Source organism: Varroa jacobsoni, unplaced genomic scaffold (assembly GCF_002532875.2).
Source record: "Varroa jacobsoni isolate VJ856 unplaced genomic scaffold, vjacob_1.0 scaffold_466, whole genome shotgun sequence".
Taxonomy (NCBI): Eukaryota; Metazoa; Arthropoda; class Arachnida; order Mesostigmata; family Varroidae; genus Varroa; species Varroa jacobsoni.
Window position 1 is genome coordinate 164,798 of NW_019213368.1, and position 19,860 is coordinate 184,657.

General features: G+C 39.3%; 2 protein-coding genes across 10 annotated transcripts; one reads left to right on the plus strand and one right to left on the minus strand.

The window, feature by feature from the left end:
- Positions 1-83: 83 nt before the first annotated feature.
- On the minus strand, positions 84-13,978 carry LOC111260684 (double-stranded RNA-specific editase Adar). 4 transcript variants are annotated; one of them, XM_022833615.2, is made up of 14 exons: positions 13,698-13,978; positions 13,211-13,263; positions 12,744-12,879; positions 12,272-12,390; positions 11,751-11,882; positions 10,966-11,111; positions 10,348-10,466; positions 10,071-10,235; positions 3,996-4,195; positions 3,559-3,769; positions 3,100-3,254; positions 2,598-2,737; positions 2,034-2,189; positions 84-1,617 (listed from the first exon to the last, which is right to left on the minus strand). In XM_022833615.2, exons 1-14 carry the CDS (start codon positions 13,708-13,710, stop codon positions 1,425-1,427), a joined length of 1,938 nt encoding a protein of 645 aa, XP_022689350.1. In that variant the 5' UTR covers positions 13,711-13,978; the 3' UTR covers positions 84-1,424. The 4 variants fall into 4 exon arrangements, 3 of the variants coding, with proteins under 3 accessions (XP_022689350.1, XP_022689349.1, XP_022689351.1); XM_022833614.2 differs by having other exon boundaries at positions 12,272-12,393; XR_015311149.1 differs by having other exon boundaries at positions 1,480-1,617; positions 2,034-2,158; positions 12,272-12,393.
- Positions 13,979-14,079: 101 nt separating this feature from the next.
- mRpL22 (mitochondrial ribosomal protein L22) lies at positions 14,080-17,748 on the plus strand. 6 transcript variants are annotated; one of them, XM_022833638.2, is made up of 4 exons: positions 14,080-14,172; positions 15,335-15,485; positions 15,750-16,054; positions 17,432-17,748. In XM_022833638.2, the coding sequence occupies exons 2-4, from the start codon at positions 15,342-15,344 to the stop codon at positions 17,565-17,567; spliced, it is 585 nt and encodes a 194-aa protein (XP_022689373.1). In that variant the 5' UTR covers positions 14,080-14,172; positions 15,335-15,341; the 3' UTR covers positions 17,568-17,748. The 6 variants fall into 6 exon arrangements, with proteins under 6 accessions (XP_022689373.1, XP_022689369.1, XP_022689370.1 ...); XM_022833634.2 differs by having other exon boundaries at positions 14,146-14,296; XM_022833635.2 differs by having other exon boundaries at positions 14,152-14,278.
- The last annotated feature ends 2,112 nt before the right edge of the window (positions 17,749-19,860 follow it).

The window sequence follows — 19,860 nt, forward strand, 5'->3', positions numbered from 1 at the left end:
GAATCTGTTGGGCTTTTCCACGTGCTTCTATTTACATGTGAATTAAAAAGTATTCCGGAAGGCCTAATTAAAGACGCGTTAAATGCATTGATTATACAGTCTCTATTTATAACCTTTCAAAAATCAATACGATACAACTATAGTACAACAGGAAGCACCACACGGCACTTACGAAACCAAAAAGCTGTTTGTTACAATTATGTATAAGGCATCAGTGCCTTATAAAAATAAGCAAGTGATATAAGATATCGTATCATGTCGAAAAGCTGTGTGCGCGCCTTAAGCCTAAAGATAATTTACATAGTAATGTTTACACAAGTATGAAGATGGCAATTTCCAGTTTCTTACTAAGTAAAGCTGGTTACTTTAGTCTACCTTAGTGAGCAAGGATAGGGTCAAGTACATTCAACAAGTATCCAAAAAATGCCGCTGTTGTTACTGTCAGCCCCCAAATGCCACCCACTGGGAACAGTAATAGAGAAATCACAAAGAAAACAAGACACCTGACAAACATCGCCAAATTCGACGTTTCGGTGCTTAGAAGGCACGCAGTTTACTCTGCTCAGCGCCCGAACTCCAACTAATGCAAGTAAATGTACGAACAAAATCTTGCCACACTGAGTCCGTCCAGAGGGGCCACAAATACGATTTCACATTTCAACAGAAAAATAAAGTTAACACCCGCAGAACACGTTAGGTGGAGTGCAGGTAGTGTCACATGATACATCACGATAATAACCGTGTACAAGTTTAGCCCATTTCGATAGAAGTTTCAGTTTTATCGAAAGTTTAGTGTGGCATTAATATTTGGTTAACATATAATAGAGTACTTCACTTATTATTACTAGAGCTATATGTCAGCAAGAAATATTCGTACCAGTGCCCACGTACATCCATAACCGATTAACCTTACCGGGTTATTCTATGGATTTCTAATAGTAATAAAGCTCCTCCAATAGACAGTCACATCTGTATATTAATATATCCTACAGAATAGTTTAAAAGCTATTTTCGGTGAAATGAGCTACTTATTATGGGTGCAATGTCGATAAAAGATATCTGTCCACAATGTCTGATGTGGATAGTCCATGAGATGTAGTTTTCAAAATGAATGTTCAGCCTTTTAAGCAAGTTGCGTAAAAGGAATCGGAAGCTGAGGCTGTCACTGTGAAACGTAACATAGTAACACTCAGTAGACCCAGTTTGATCTTAAAATAGGGCAAGGATGAGTTCTGTTCTTTTTGACACCGCTAAAGTAAAAGATATTACACTGTTAACAGCAGCCAGCGTCCTTGGCAGATTAAGGTAATTAAAACAGTTGGTAGCAGAAATGAGGCCATAATATACGAGATCATACGTAGAAAACCGACTAACAAACTTGGCCCGATTTGGTCGGTATTGATGAAAAGGTCACTTGGCTTTTTCTAATCAGCCAGATTAAAGCCACTGCACTCTTCGGGCTTAGTAACCCACCGACCTAATTTTGCTTGTTCCATGGCCTGGAACATCGCTTGCTTAGCAAACTCGTAATCAAATGCAAGTTCCTTCGCAGCGCGGTACGTGAGATGCTCATCCAAAGTGGCTTCGGAAGTGCGACTCTTATAATGACTGAGGAACCTGCATCAAGAAAAAAGATTTTTGATAATTAGTTCACATACTACATATCATAGTGACAAAGCATACGGTTGTGTAAAGGTTAACGGTAACAATACACGTGAATCAGTGTGAACCGCGGCTCGGCCAATTAATTTATTGAGAGGGTATCAATGGCATTTCGATATTCCAGATTAAGTAGAAAAATAAATTTGAAAAAAACAGTCGCCAATTCCATACTGCTACAAGATGTCTGCCCGTTGTTACACATAGGCAAAACAAGCATGGATTTCACTTTAGTATGTAGAATAATACCTTTTATCAAGTCTCACTATTTTAGTCAGATTCTCTGAGAACCTGCTATTGGAAACCTATTGAGAGCAATACCCATTTACTAAAGGCCTTTAATAATAATAACAATAATAGTTGAAGTTGATTACCTTGAAAAGAGTTCTCTTTTGGCCAGCCGTGAAATTTCATTTGTCTCTCGAAGGCCGGTTGAAGCGTCGACGACTTCAGGGGTATCGTCACCAATTATCCAATTGACAGCGAAGTTCGGAGATTTCTGAATTGTACGAGTCATCACACAGCTTAGCCTAACAATGATAAAAATAATAACGGATACATTTACTTTCGAATTGTAAGATTCATACAACAGTAAGGCGCTGTAATTATAATTTTAAATTATAGCAATTATCGGTCTTGATATGGCAATATTCGTGAATTACATGTAACTTGAATTGAAAAACATTGCGACCGCACATACCGAAAAATCTTGTTACCATTACAGCAGCTTAGCGTATAATAAAACAGTTACTGGTATTTTGCAAAATCGGGGACAAATTTTTTACACGACTACTTCACGTTCTCATAAAATGAAAAATTTCGAAGCAACGCCGGTTAAAAGAGTATTTGTATATATTATCTTGAACATAAACGAATTCACCAACTGGCAAAAATATCAATAGGACGAACAGGATAAATAGCAAAATAATTGTGATTACCTCGAAAGCCCTGGAAAATTATGGCTGTAGCCGGGCGGAAGGTTTCCATCGGGGAACTGACCCGTGAGGCGGCCGGCCACGGCGCGTTCCATGTGAACTGCATGGAACATTGAACCCAGCACGATGCTACTCAGGTAGATCTAAACAATCAAACGACACTCATACGAAACAGCGAATCATTGTCAAGCTGTTTCATTTTGTGTGAACTTAAGACGTCATTTTTATCGTTGTATAGAGTTTATCTAGTAAATAAACGAAATGAACTTCAAACTGTAGTATTCGCATAATGCATTTTTAGAGGTCTAAAACGATCCATAGTTTCTCCATAAGGTTTCTCCAAGGAAATAACAAAAAATGAGACCTTTTTTTTCGAGGTGATAATTTACATTACTTAAGTTGCATGGTGTAAGTGAACCACGCTAAAATGCTTTCGACTGCACACCTTAATTGGTCCACCACATCAGACACAAGATACACTAAAGTGTCATTTGACATAACATACGGGATGCACGAAGTGTGACAGTAGCGCGCCCTGGAGACCGAGCACGTTCCATCGGAGCAGCTTATCAGAACATGAGTGAGTCAAAAGTCTTTGGTCGCCGTTCATAATACCATCCCATGTTTGGACAGTAAATGACGCCGGAAGTGGTATCGTGCCTGCGAACACACGCAAAGATGCATACATTCAGTTAATGGATGGGTACGTGAAGGTTATAATTCCTGAGGCAACAGATAATGAAATGATATTTGACAACAATGATTCTGTATTTTTACTCACCGTTACCGAATATGTAGCCCTATAATATGACCCTTTTGGTATAAGCAGTAAAGTCAATACCATAATCTGGTTAGTTCTATATAGGCACATTAGCGTTAACTGTATGGATGTAAATATGAATGGATTTCTATAATGTACATTACAATATTTTCAAAATACTCACTCCCATATTTAACTAATTACCTTCTCCACCCTCGATCTTGGTTCGCAGTACTCCCCGGGACGCTCTTCCGGCATTTCGATCCATGAGCTCCGTGCAAGCCTTTTCATTTGGTGCGAATATTCGCCCATCTCCGCATGGCGAAGTGCTGATAAACAGATGTAGCTGTATGCCAGGTTTCAACATCAGCTTTCCTGATACTATGTCCGGTTCTAATATGAGATTTGTTTTATCCTGCAAACAAACAACACTGACGTCTTTGATCCTGAAGCCAAGAATGCGTCGTACCTATGCCCCACTGAAATGGCTGTTGAACGTGTCAAAGTTGGTAGATTTCACAGTACCCGCAGTAGACGGATTCGACAAAAAAGACACCGTACCTGTTTCGATACTTAGTAAATGCATACACAAACAAGTGTAAGCATTTTACAAATGTGTTCTAAATTCGTAGTGAACTTACGGCACCCGGATCAGCGTACGTATCAAGCTGTTGGTAAAGGAGAAATTTGAAGCATCGTCGAGCGAGGATCTCCCCATGACAATCGAACAGTGCGGAACCCTCCATCGCAAGGTATTTACCGCTGAGGCATTTCGTGCCTGTTGTAATACACAAGATGTTCGGATCGGCATCAGGACAGCTTATCCTCGTCATCGCCAAACCTGATTTTTGTCATACGGAAACATATGCACAAGCACAGAAAAAAACGCCCCATTTAATTATAAAATGAGAGGAATTAAATACATTTCGAACGGAGAAATTTCATCGTACAGACCTACACTGTAAAGTTAGACTTACTTAAAAATCTTGCTAAAATTCTTAATTGGTCTGATTTTTCAACGCATGCATTCACTATTGATCTCTTTCAGCTTAGACTGCTAAATATCATTGTCGATATACATAAGCATTGTTGTTAAATCATTAGTAAAAACAAAGACAACGAAATATAAAGGGGTCCAGATCTGGGCAAAATGCAATCTTCCACATCTTTCTTCCACAAACGACGTGTTATTACTTGGAATTTATCAAGCATCCGCATCTTGCTGAAACGAGCAACGTAGCCCGTTTCAACAAAATGCGCATGGCCATACATATGGGCCGCACAGGCCCGCTTAGTCTCTTTAAGGATAGCGCGCGTCGTGGGTTAAGTTTATTCATTGGCGAATCTCGGCCTAAAATGTCTTTTAGCTTTCGGCCCCAAACGTTGAACATGTCAGGGCGAAACGACATATCTCGCAAGCCATAACGAAGGTTAAGAGAAGTCTTCATAATTTTACTTAGTCGAAAACAATATTAATCTAGTGGGAACTAAGTTTTGTCAATCAAGTAAGTATGTCAGTTGCGCAGAAAAATGAGGATCGGAATAATTAGTTCTACTACGTTACTTCTTTTTGTAATGGTAATGGTAATTTAAGTAATGGTTAACGTAATACGCAGAACATTTATTAGCATTAGAACATTATTTGGTTTGTAATAGCGAATTAATCAATTAATTAACGAAAATCTTAGTTCCATTGACGCTTAGTGAATTTAGACAGTCTTAAACATACATTCACACTGGCATATGTTTATAAATTTCCAAAGATGATCCACGTTTAATCAACTAACATTTACAAATATTGGACATGAGATGCCTATATAATATGCTAGCATATACCATTACTTAATTAAAATTATATTAATTCTAATTTAATATCAACAAGTAAATGATATGATGAATTCGTCTACTGATTTTCTATCTGTGCAAAGCTTTTCGCCATAAAAATGCGCACCTTGTAGACCGATGATTATATTATTGTTGTTACAATTGTATCACTATCTTACCAGTATTCTAGTTATTATTAGAAATAGGTGAAACAAAAATTATTGTATGAAACACAGTGCTTCTCTTATAATTACCTGTAGATTGTTTAGTTATCATAGATACCCGCACAGGATAGTGATTGACAACAATTGCAACTTTATATTACTAATGCACTCTCGCTGTAAAAGGTAGTTATTATTCGTGACAAAATAAAAAAAATTATCTGCATCAATTACATTGAAATAAAAATGAAGTCACTACTTACTTTGAAATTCGGTCGTAGGCGGCGGATAACTCGATGCAAAATGACGTACTTGAAGTCCGCTGGCTGCCTAGCCCGCTGGTTTGCCACTCTATAACCCCTACACCATAGCCTGATTGCCCTAAATTTTTTAGTATTATATTGTACCTGCCAGCTGCCAATTTCTTATTTCCGTCACTTTCTAATATTGTTTCTTAATGATCGTTACTGCAAATATATCTAGTGGTCAAGCTGTTGTCAGTTTCGTTTGTTAGCCGATTTGAAGACAATCAATGATACTCTACAAGAGGTAACCAAACGTTATGAAAATTTTATCAATTGCGTTTCCTACCTATTTAGGTCAGCTACCTACATTTTCGCAGCTGTCGCCAGTTAATCTATATTGGGTGGCGTGAAAGGTCAAAAACACCTATAACTCTTGGCAACCCGAATACGACTTCTTATAAAATCACTTGGACAATTGGATATTAATGAAGTGTTCTATACATACTAAACAATGGATGAGCCAATTCGATTTTTTGCTAGCGTTCGAAATCCCTTGTGATGGTCTGATAATTTAGGGACATCGAATAAAAACGCTTGATAGGTTAAAAGATTGCCCAGTAAATCATTCAATCTCAACATTTTGGCAGAATTGAATAAATAAGAGTAGGCAAAATCAACTCTTGTACAATGCAATTAACGCGGCCGGATAAGTTCTTATCACCGATTAAGGCGTTTCAATTCAGGTTCTAGCAACACCGAATCGAGCTGTTTCCATTATTATGCAACTTAGCGCCAGTGTCCTAGATCTTCGTCGAGTTAGCGAAAAATAGCATCCGCTATGCTTCATCAAGCGTCTCCTATTCTGTATATCTCTTCGAATACTGTCTTGGACCGATACGAAAGAAACTCGGTCATAAATCATGTATCTCGCTTTAATAAGGTATTCATTGAAGGAAATACATTGTTAGGATTGAGCAGTTTCAGAATTAAATCTCTTACGCTTTTACCTTACAATGGCTAGACATCTCTTACATTTAACGGTACCAGATGAAAAATCTACTTCACACTTTCGACTATGTAAGTCTATGTTATCACCTAATGTAAAAAAAATTAATAGAAATAGCTACTTTTACGTTACTACAAGCCAATTCTAATCGCGGCCGTAATTGCAATGTACCAAGGTGGCAGATCAACAGGCTCCGAGTACGCCATTTTGCTGGCCGAGTTATCCTGAAAATAAGACTAACTCTCAAAAGAACAACAATTTAATACACGTATGTGCACGAAATGCTGTGACTGAAACACTAGATAATAGCACGGATTGAATCGACACCAACACGGAAGTACTGCATCGTTTTTTTTTTTGCTTCTTTGTTTGCTCTTGAGTCATTTTTTTATTGCCATCTTATAGCAATTCCAGTTTTAGCATAGTTCACCTTAGCTATCAAATATTGCTCTCGTGTCATCACATTTACACACCGTAATTCTAGTCAGTTATACCTTAAATACAGTTCACTACATGTATCCAGATTCGTACAATAGACGATTGACGTAAAGAAAAATTAATTTTTGAACGGCTCCACGTATATATGCTCACTATATATAAATTAATGAAGCGTGTATATCGGGATTCAGTTTGCCATTGTTATTCTTTGGACGCTTTTCTTGTGGGTAGTGCTATTACTGTAAACAAGCGATTGCTCGAGCAATTGAACAGACAAATAAAGACGAAAGAATTCGGTTCCCATTAGGCAAGGACTGTGAGTATCCTATTAGTATGGAAAAGAAAATGATATCTTCGTTGAAGTTGAATATTAGTTGCAGGAACAGCAGGAACGAATGCTGCACGTGCTACATAAACGAACCGATGTGACTTGAAGATTCAAAAAAATGGTGAAGTGGATGGCGCTCTTAGATAGGAATTCAATTTATATATATATGAAAACGAAACGAAAGTTTATATGATCTATTAATTTGAAAACGTAAATATGTGCGACTATGAAGGCGGCGAAGTCCACTTCAGGGTGGTGTAACAATGAGCCACTGCCCACAAATCTCTGCGTCCTCATCTCTACAAGGCACTTTATGACACTGAAGAGCACAAAAGGCGTGGACAAACACGATTAGCTGCGAAATTCGGATAAATCTCAATTCGCGTTTTTATCCGCGATGATTGCAAATGCTGCGCAGTCGAGTTTACGGTAATACATTCGCGCAATACAGGTATCATTACTAACATCTTTCTTCGTACGTCATATTACTATCAAACTACAATGAATCCCTCTCTCTTAGCACATTGACCTTCTATTCGAAACGACGTAATTGAATTGTATACAATCGCAATTTGGGACACTCATAAAACGTATGTACACTTGCGCCATACACTCCTCACCACTGTTATGCTTTTGTCTGGCTGTTGGCATGAAAAGCTTCGCTAGTACCGTATGTAGTGTTGTTAGAGCTATAAAAAAATTGCGCTCGTCTAATCATTATTTGCATTGACAGGTTATCCTGACATATTCGGTTTCCGCATCGGCACTGTTTCGTTGGTTGTCCTTGTCGCACTAGGTTGGAACAGGAAGATCTGGTCGAAAGCAGATGCTCATGATCAACTTTTGCATATTTCGAATTCTATCTATGCTAGCGTCTCTTGTGATCTGCTTGCTGTGTTTGCTAAACTATTCCTAAAAATACATGAATGTCGATCTAAGCGAAGTGTCATTCAACACGTACCCCGTACGACTAATCATTGAGCACAGTTTCGCCCAAGCCTCCAAAACTACTCTATTATATCCTTCCAGCCTCATTTACTTGTTCTATTAATTTTTTTAACACGAGTGAAAGCTATCTCTGCTGAACCCGGCTACCTTCGTTCTTATCGTCTTTCGTATCGCTGATGCTTTTAGTCTTCACTCCTACTTGTTTGGTTATACACAGGTTTACGGACACTTGACACAGTGCGCCTAAACGGTCACATTAATAGCGGGCACCCCATGCGCTGTATTCGTTGATGTTTCGACCGTCTCCTTGTGTGTACCCCTGCGGGGTACCGGCCAGCACCATCTGTGGAGAATCCATTGCCGAGCCATAATTACTGTAGGTGCTAGCGTCCTGGCCGCCATAACCACCGTAGTTCCAGCCCGCTGTGTAATTAGCCGTCGGCGCCATGTCATGCGCAGACGTGGCTTCGCCATTGCCATAGTACGCGTTGTGATACTGCCAATTCGTCGTGTCACTTGTCTCCGCCCAGTTCGGAACCCACTGGCCCTGCGATGACGGCGAGGTAAGCGAAGCGAACGTCATTGCCTTATTACTACCGCCCCCACTGCCATGGCCTCCACGAAGCGTAGCTCCCGACTTAGCCGAAGCTATCTGCGACTGTGGCGAGTAGTCCGCCCCTTGAATTGCACTTCCCCGGGCCCGATAATGTTCGTATGCGTAATATCCGGCGTTCCGAGAGTCACCTGATGTCTGATATCTCGTCTGAGCACTGACGGAATTTCGGTCTTGGAGCGGTATGCTGTTGTATTTGGTGACATTGCTGTTGACGACGTAATTGCCAGGGGTATTGCTGCTGCTGCTGCTATTATTACTATTTGGCCAGTTCGTCCTCGATTGTGGACCGTTGAAACTGGAAGCTGCTAGCACAAAATTTCCACCGTACGGGCCCGAATTTCTCTTGACTACTGGCCGAAACGGAGCATGCTGGTGCTGTGGCTGCTGGTGGGTTGGTTGCCTCTGCGGAGACAGCTGCTGATAGTATGAAGTTATCTTGTAGTACGAGGTCGCTTGGTACTGGTTAGTACCACTCCTCTGATTTGCTAGCATACCCCGAGCACTCGGGCCGCCGCCGCCTCCGCCCCCGCCGCCATTGCCGTAGCCGTTCTGGAAGCGACTCCCGGTTCCTGCGAAAATATCGCCATGGCGTTGATTTCCCAGCTGGTCTGCAGTGCCCAGGCCCGCTGACAGTATACGCCATACTCTCAAGAAACAATCGTGCACGAAAACTCCCCTGTTTTCGTGCTCGCTCAGCGTATCGGTCACGCCCGGCCATGGCAAAGCCGACTAAAGGTAACAACAACCATTTGCTTCAGGCATCGAATATTGATCCATACAGACGGGCTAATGCACGGCGACAGACAACATACTGACGCACAAACGTAAAATTAACAGCAACCACATGAACAACCGCGTCTTTCAACTTTTTTTCCATTATTCGACTAAAGCACTGGCCGGAAAGGTGGCCAGTACGGACACGAAATCAATCGAGAAATTGAAGAGTCTCATAAAACATCACTAGTACACTACTTCGAAGAATGAGAAACATACATTCAGGAGATGATTTTTCAGCATTAATTGGGCTACATGAAACGTTTGTCCATTGTTGTTCAATAGCTAACCGAACCCCGATGTTTCTCATTCAAAAGCAGTATGAATAGCTCATTAATACAAACGCAAGAATTGTACCCTCAATTGGGCGACTTACCGGCGAGAACCTTCCACGGCTTCTTATCGGGCCTGTTGCGCATCACTTCTTCAAACTTATCCAACATTTTTGTCCCAATCCTGTCCGACAGGTTTTGATTAGCCTGGTGTCGCGGTATTGTGCCTTGGATATCTGCAAGAGCGTCCTCCGCCAATGACTCTGAATCTGTTACGCGAGACACAGGACAGCAAGGCGCATTTAAGGGAAGCAGTTTCTTTTTATTCATCTCATATGACATAGGTACATGGACGAGAGACGAGATTAGACCGTTGGTTACCTGCAATAGGTGTCCCCATAGCGATAAGGGCGGATCGTGCACAGGCATGCTTTGCCTGCTTCTTGTTTGCACCGAAAGCCCGATAAGTAACTCCTTTTACGGTAACTGTCATTGTGAACCTACGATTGAAAAGAAATCATGAATGTAATGGACTGGACAGTCAGTTATGCTTGCAGCCCATCAGCGGATAATTCATTAGAGCATTAATATGGATAAATAGGTTAGCATTTATAGTAACATGGAACCATAGGGGAGACTTCTTAAAAACGTTCAAATCGTCAAGCAGATTTATTAGTTTATCTGTAGCCATTCCCGGTTATTTTTACTTATGTTTTATCTTGAAACTACGGTGAACAAGTGCATGATGAATTCATATGTTCTATGCTATTTATATACACCTGTTATCTATCTATCTATATAGATGTCTCCACTGGACCCACGAGTCCAAAAGAAACAGGCGACCTAGGTAAACGGAATCAAATCATCTTGTAACCAGCTGTTAAAAACTATTTACATTATGTTCACACTCGAGTCGCACGTTATCATGGCATAACCAACTACAAGCTGAGTTCAACATCAAGAATAACGTTCGTCGTTTCATTAGTAAAATATATTTACCTTCTGGGGAGATTTACGGGATCTTCTGCGATACATTCGTACACGGCACTTGTATCCATTTCGTTTAGTATTTGTACCGGGGTTTTACCAGCTATTGAAATGGCACTTGGCACGGCCTGGGTTGAAGGAGCGGGATTTTGCGTATCCTTCGGACAATTATGAGCAGATTAGTAAAAATAGAAGGTGCGAATTGTCACCTACGGATCCAGCTGACCGATACGTAATTATTAAGGTATAAAATAAATTAGCACGGTCGGCTTGATATGAACACTGTGCAGAAGTATTGTGTAATAGATCTAATCAGAAGAGTTAGAGCCAAGAACACTGTGCAGAAGTATTGTGTAATAGATCTAATCAGAAGAGTTAGAGCCAAGAACCTTTAATGTTTTTTTTATGATCGAAAACGTGTGAGATGGTATTAATAGCTTCACTCCGGTGCCAGTGACAATGAAACGACAAATTCGACAAAAACTGTTTAATGTGCAAACAGTAATTGGTCTCCACTCAAAATTGAGTACGTGTTATTCATATATTTTGCTGCTATGCTCATGCTAAGTTCTTCCGCCTGAACACAAGCGATTTTGTGAAACGTCCTTCTATGAAGTGATCTGCATTCGAAACTAGAGAATTCATTACGCAGTAGCCTTCAGTTAATTCATTGCTACTGAACAGTTCTTAACGACTATTAATTCATTGGGTAAATTAGTCGGCCTTAGCTAGAAAATACACAACGGCGAGATTATTAAAACTATGCTAAAGAAACTGTCCAAATCGTAAACACTCACCGGGGCGGTTTGTGCCGGTGGAGGTGCAGGCGCAACGGGCTTCTCAGGGGGAGCAGGCTCCGGCATAACAATACCTCCCGGGCCCCTGGGAGCATCTTCGATATACTGGAGGCTGGAATCGTTCAGTATCAACTATGGCCCAAGTGCGAACATTTGCAACCAAGAAAAAATCACCTTCGTGAGAAACGCAGTAACTACCTGATTGTTTATTTGCAACATGGACGCATATAACAGTTGGCATAAAATATTCAGGCAGAAGTAAGATTGTAATAAAAATATTCCAGTTAGTCTAAATGTTTATGCTTGACAGATCTAGGAAATGTTGTTTCCATACGAAGAGAGGCACCTTAAATTTCGAAAAAAAAAGTTGTCGAAGGGGTGCACGGTACAATTTATGTATATATATATAAAAAAAAAAAAGGCTGTGATAATATGAAACAGGAATGATTTTCGAATAACATAATATTTTCTTACAGACCCACATTAACTCTCGGGCTTAGAAACCATCGCAAAAGTCTTACCTTGAGCGCCTCGACGGCTGCGAACTGTTTTGCGTGCTGTTTACTTTTTCCCAGGCCTGAGTACGTACGCCCATCCACAACGACGCTGACGGAAAACCTTGGCTCATGCGCAGGCCCGCCTTCTTGTCGGAAGGATAGGTTGTAACGAAAAAAAAAACAAAAGCTAGACAATGAAAAACGAATTTTCTTTTTGTTAAGATACTTTTAGTTACAGCTCTAACTCATGAAAAAAGCAACTGAAACTCCCTCAGAGTCAAAGGTGTCGTGAGCATGCGTTAGAGATTTCTTTACAAACATAAAAATGATTATATCAAGGGAAAACTATACATTTGTCATATTCGTACAACGAATTATTAATTTAGATACACATTAGCATTATGGATTCTGTTCTGTTAAATGTTATGCCTATCTCAAATCGTAGCAAACTATACAATGTCTGGTGGATGTTCTCACAGCAAAAAATGTGAATCACCTGTACGTTCGATTTTGAAGTTAAGTCCAGGACGAATCGTGTTGAGATACTGGAGCGGGCTCGACCGCGGATCCAGTTTGATGAGGCGCGGCTTCTTGGGCTGCTTCGGCAGGGTGCCGGGCGCCAAGGAGCGCTTCTGTTTGACGCACATAAAATACACGCAGTTAATAATTTAGATTTTAAGTAAAAAAAACGAAGTCGCTCGAAGCAACACCCCACAGAATGATTATGCTTCTTACAACGTGTTCGACTGTGCCACTATTAAGATCATTAGATGCTTTCAACTCGGCTCGATGACCCAGACATATCTCTATCTCTTCTGACCATTTTAAATGTTTGAAAAGAAATAAACACTCGGAGCTTTTAACTCTTATCTATTTCATAATATCTATTTGCGTTGTTAACTGTCACCAATTATATCAGAATGCCTTAGAAATGTGTACATTTTATTAACTACAGTGACGTACCATCCCTCTGTCGGTCATCTCCTGGTTATCTTGTGGTGCCTGTTGATAGTCAACTGAAAGTACCATATTGACACATGTTCTAATTAACGATCGAAATTTAGAAAAAAGTACACAGAAAAGCTTGGCGCTGTTTCTCTGGATTTTTTTGGATCCGTCTTCAGTCAATGGCTGAGCATCATTCACGTGTACGTTTCATTAGCCGATCTTATTGCAAATAGTGCTTTACGAAATTAGGTGGTCTCTTAGAGGTAAAGACAGGAAACCGGTGAAAAGAATTCCTGACAAAAGCCCAGCTGTGATAATACAGGTATACTAGCTGGGGATCTCTTCGATGATTCGATCTTTTATTTGGTAGCTTTTATAGAAAAGGCTGATTTTAACTGCTGCGACTATCATATGAGTACGATGGTTACTAGGAATACAACCCTGCCACAAATACTCTGCTATACACATGACGTAGATTAGAAAAAACATATAGGACACCGACCCGATGGAGGCATTCTGATTATCAACACATTGATTTGGCACCATAAACTTCACGATTACCATAGGGAAACACAATTTTCTTATACACAATTTTTCATCCAGAATACAATTTGTATACTTCGTCTTTATTAGGTGGGCCAGATAGCCCCGGGTATTCCTAAGCTACGATGCGACTGACTTGCAGTTCAATAAAGCGGCGAGCCAGCCAGCTCTGACGGCTCTCTCCGAAAAGTTATTCAAAGAGATGATCACAAAAAATGGTGCAAATTTCTGCCTGAAAAGCCTCTAACCAACAACAGACGGAACCAGTCGCTTGCCAAAATTCATACTATTTACTAAACAGTAGAAAGCATAAAGAATTTCTTGATGGTCGCTGATTGATCATAGAAGTGTTCCTCCAAACGGGTTTTCCAGGGTTCGGCGGCTTTAATGGCGGCCATGTAAACAATCATCGAGCAGTCCCTGAGCGACCGCATGTGAGTATGTTCCCGGCACGGTGTTTTTCGCGCTTACAAAACTTATCGAATTGATAAGTTAGTAAATGTGGTGCTCGCTATCTGGAATACTGTACATTTGCAAGGTGTGGGTGATCGAAACGCGGTAATACGGTTTTTACACTGTTAAAAGAAGGCTCTAATTTGAATGGAATAATAGGTACGAGGACAGTGAAGTTAATTAATGCTTTTACTACACGAAGGACAAATGGCATAGATATAGCAAACTGCTATTACGACCAACAGTCTCACCATGGATACATGATATGTAGATGTCTTAAGTAGTTAGTATGTTAATCTAAGTAGGCACTACTCAAACGCAAAATAATATGGCGAAAGGCCCATTTGATCGAATGGAGTTATCTGTGATAACTATGCCAATTCTATCATTATTGGATGTAGATTATATCCTTTAATTTAATTTCAAAGAACAACTCTATTAAATGACCGAAGAGTATAAAGTTGCATTTATTTCAACATGTTGGTCAACGTGACCAATGAGGAACTTGAATTGCGCGCTTAACCGCGCGAAGTATAATATGCGCATCCACAACATCGAAATGACGTCACTAATCAAGGAAGGTTGTTCAAGCTTGTTAAATTAAAACCAATAATAAACTATAATCAATAAGAAAATCCTAAAAGATTGTAAGTTGATTGGAAAGGCACTACCGTGCTGCAACCTGCGTGAAACCTGCATGTTTCACTAATTTTGTCACGTACGTTTTTAGTTTTCACCGAATATCTACATACAATCATTATATCGTTTTATGATTGTATTACTCAATTTGTAGCCGTTTTTGGTTTGTATGAGTAATTGTCATAGCCCAGCCAGACTATGTCGAATGTATTTTAAATAATGAACACGAATAATAACGACCCAAGCTATATTCGGTACCGTCCAATAGAAAATGCCTATTACTGCTCTCTATAGGGCGTTCTTTATTCAAAAAACATAATACACAACGGGTATAGGTGCATTACATCCAATCATTTCTTTCTTCTTGCAGTACGCTCAAAAAAATAATTTCAGCTACGTGCGAACATGGTTATACTTTACTAGCTTTAACTAAGCACGTATTTGGTGTGCATTAATAATTTTCCTCAAACCAAACAAAACCATTATTCCCAATGCCCGTTTCAGCGGAACGATGTTCGCGCGACCCGTACGTGGATTGCAGGCGATCGCGCGAGGCTTTTATACCTCACACCCCGTCTCTGCAAACGCATATGAGATGCCGAAATGCAGAAGTTGGGAGGAAAGGAATACAATTATCCATTCGCCAGAGGAGGCAGTAAGTCTCAGTTGTTCATTTTGTGATTAAAAAAAACTATCTTACCAACAGAGTCTTTTGTGACATACAGGAACATGTAGTTCTTCGAGCTTTGCTTACCCTCACTGTATGGTATAGTGGTACAAATGAAAAAGTTACTGGAAATGCTGGTTTCGAGAGAAGGTTTAATTACTATTATTAGTGCATTGTAAATGTTATGTCACGAAGAAAAACCATGAGTCGGTATGTTGAAAGCATACGTCTGTTTATTTTTTTGTCCTGCAGGTAAATCCTTACGTCTGTCATTACCGCGCACAGAATCATTATAGCGTAAAAAAATTCCTTCCGATCACATGGAAGATCCGTGGACTGTCAATCGACGATGCAATTGCTCAGATGGAGTTTGATAACCGCAAAGGAGCAAAGATTCTTAAAGAGGTTTTAGAGGAGGCACAGGATTTGGCCGTGAAGAAGCATAACATCGAATTTCGCTCAAACCTCTGGGTGGCCGAGGCATTTGCAACGAAAGGGCAAACAATTAAAGGACTTAGAAAGCATGGGCGGGCTAGATTTGGCATCATTGAACACAGGTAAGCTTACTGGTAACAAAAAATAAAAATTCATAAGTATGTATATATCTGTAACGAAAGTTTTATTATGTAATAGTGTAATTGATAGCAACGGTAGGACTCGAAAGCAAGTTTGAAGGTCCTTGCGCCAACTGCGCTAAATTCGTGATTACAAGATTTTTTCCCTATTCACAACTAGCTCGTGTATCGATTAGCAGTCTCTATGGAGCTTCAAAAAGATCTGGACAAACTGCTTACACAGCACTGTGAAAATACCACAAAGTAACTAAGACTAAAATTACTAAAAAACTCATTAGAAAGGGGCAACGTCTTACGTCTTAATTATCCCAACATGTCTGTGGGTGAGCAAAATCATCTTGGTGCGGACCTCAGATGGACCTTACCATGAAAGTAAGCCAGTGCTTTCTGAAGTGATTTTCGAGACAAAGTTCGTTCAGAAAAACGACTTGGCTTGCCCCACCACCACAAAGATATCTCGATTTTGACAGAACGAGATTTTCTATCGGTTTTAGTAATCTAGAGTGCCGTGTCTAATGAGAGTGACGACACATGATTCAAGTGGTAAAATCACATTAAGGCAAATATATATATATATATATATATATATATTAATAGCATGTTGTCACCAGTCTGTTATTTCAGACAAATTCGATAAAACAGAAAATAATTGATTAAAATAAAGGTATATTTGTTGAACATGCAGCCTTTACATGCGCAATTCTAAGCAAAATTGAACCGACAAGAAAGACGGGTTTTGCTTAAGTTGGGCTTAAGGTGTTCTCTTGACATTTTTAGCGTATGTAATAACTTTATTTGTTATACAGTGTACACTAAATGGCACATGAAGGTGTCCTTATGTTGTTAAATGAACACAGCCATACGTGGCGGTACAGGTTCGAAACCGGGAGCCGACATATTCATCCTGTGCTGAGAGAAATTAGCTGTATGAAACAATGCTTGATTAGGGAAATTTTAGAGGAAAAATTTAAAACAATGATAAGTCGATCAGGTTGTTGCATTTGGATTCAGGTTTTTCGCTCAATGTGGCTTGTTAACTCAAAGTGAAGCTCGCGATCCTGGTGCACACCTTGGTGCTCTCGTCTGGGACCATGTAACTATTTTCCAAAAGTCTAGAAATTTGTTTCAGAGTGGAATCAAGAACTTCATCCAGTTGCTCACATTTGTTTCAGCTTTATATAAAGCAACTGGACGTTGTAACTTATAAGAACGATTCGTATTATCTATGAGATCTGTGTGTCGTCCCTTGGTAACGATTCACCAGTTCCTATTGCATACCTTTCAATTCCTGCTAACCTAATTATTACCAGTTATAATAAATTTAGTGCTATACATGCTATCCTTATATCCGCGTTTCAGGTACGCTCACGTATATGTTCGTTTAGAAGAAGGACAACCACCGAAATGGTATTATGATCCGCCGCTGGAGCCTGACACGAAGCTAAGAATGTTTGCCAAGGAATTAGAAGAGCGCTACGTCATGTACAGCATATAGAATTTCACTGGGGCATTATATATGTCAAGCTGCATACGGCCACGCGCTGTGCCTGTGGGTAGTACTTCTATAACGAGATGGTAATTGTCATTTTCATGTAGATAGGATGCAATCTTTTTTTAATTAGAAAATAAAAAAACTATATAAATAAAGGTATACAACTCATAAAAAAGAAAAGAAATCGATATTGTATCTTTATTATGGCAACATATTATTTCTATATTTCATAAACAGTAATCAAAATTTTTGAAATAGGCTTATAGCTACATGTCATTGATGTGCTAGCGGTCCAACAGGAGTCCAGAGAAATTCGCTTATATTCTGGTTACTTTATTTCGCTTGTCAACAGTTTTTCATTCCAAGACTAACCTAATGTGTAAAATCAACATTTAGACGTATTGGATTATAAAGAGTAATATGTGTAGGTTACCTTCATTGACGAATTCATGTTTTAAGGGGCATAGAATAAATAGAGGTAATATAAATAATAGAGGTATCTGAACACGATATCAAATTCGTCAATCAATAATCAATTACGATAACAAAATTGGTTTATTTATATTTGTACTAAAATAAATTTACAGTAGAATTGTAATGTTGTCTACGGATAAAGATCAGTTTTTCTTTAAAAAACGATATGCAGTACAACGAGTACAACAATGTGATGTCTTAGCTTTACCTGATATATACTCCTATATACACATTCCTATTAACTTGAGTTGTGCTCTGGGGCTGCGTATCAGCCTTACCTCCCCCTGGCTAGTAATCGTGTGATTTGACTCATAGGGACTTTCCATAACATTTGTTCAGCTTTTAGTTTACTTCTAAAAATGCAACTTTCGGACCGGCGAAACCGTGTTGGAAAAACGAGCTTGTTGTTTTGTTTTTTTATAGTGCAACAGAACTACGATGAAATGCGGAAAAATATTTCTCCCATATGGCCCGACCTTCTAAACTTTGGTCAAAGGAAAGAACCCAGAAGCTCGAATTACAGTAATGTCTGACTTTGCGCACCCAAAGATTGGGAAATTTGGTAGCATGGGAAATTACTATTAGTGTTCCTTTACTCGCAATGGCCCAGTAGTATTAATCTCATATATCATGGCGTTTTTCTGTATAGGCAGGGTGGCGTTTCTAAATCTAAATTTTTTCTAACTCCTTCCTAAAGCTATATCTAAACCAAAAGAGAACGAAATTTGTTCTGTGTAATAGAACTGTCATTTCTGACATTTATGTATATTCAACATAAACATCATTCACCGTGATTATTTCCCTAATTCAGAACAATATTCCTCCCTTAATTTACAAATATTGCTTTAATCGTAACTGTGCGTCAAACTGTTCGTTGGCTGAATTCGTTACTATTGTTTTAACACGCTTCAAACAGAAATACCAATGGAATTGAATTTTAAGCTTATAACAGGTAAAAAGTACCAAAAATGGAAGTTCGGAACGGGCCAAAAGCCCAAAGGTCTGAAAATGCGCTGAAAGTTTTCAGCGCATTTTCAGACTTTTTGGGGACTGTTATCGCTTACTTGAATGTCCGAGTTGAAAGAGTACATTTTGTTTTCCAAAAAAACCTTTAATTTCTTCGTAAGAAATCCAGGTGCGTGTAACATGACTTTAAAAACCGTTACGACGAATTCCTGAGCCGTTAACTAAAATCTGTTGACGACCTTCTGGTCCATCTCACAGAAATCTTCTTCAGATGACTTAAGTGCCGCATGAAAAGCAGGCCCTAGATTTCGGACTAAAAGAAAAATTTAATCTTGGTGATGTCATTGCGATTTTTTACTATGCAGAATTTGTTGTATAGGTCTAATAAATAGCGTTTTTCGGGTACTAACAGCGGCGAATGAACAAATACTCGCTACGAAAATCACTCCATCGAAGTTTGTCCGAGTTTAAATGTCTCACGTAATAGTCGTTTTAAAATGCACATCGGTAAAGCAGGCGTAATTGTTCCAAATGTACAGAGACGGCATACGCCTCGGAAAGAAGGCTAATAAGAGCTGATATGAGCAATAAGTTTGAAATTGAAAGTATCAACTTGAAACTTCTTTGGTCTCCTCTTTGCAGCTGCTCTGCACTGTCAACATGAACCCCATCTAGTAAACTATTTAGACTCGTTATAATGTCGCTAAAAAAAAATTAATTCGTAATTTTCGATAAACTTTATAATATTACACAACTGAATAAACGGTTTTCCAAAAGCTGCAACAACATTATATATATCAGACATTTACTACGAAATTTTATAGGAGAGACAACGCCATTTGGATAGAATAGCATT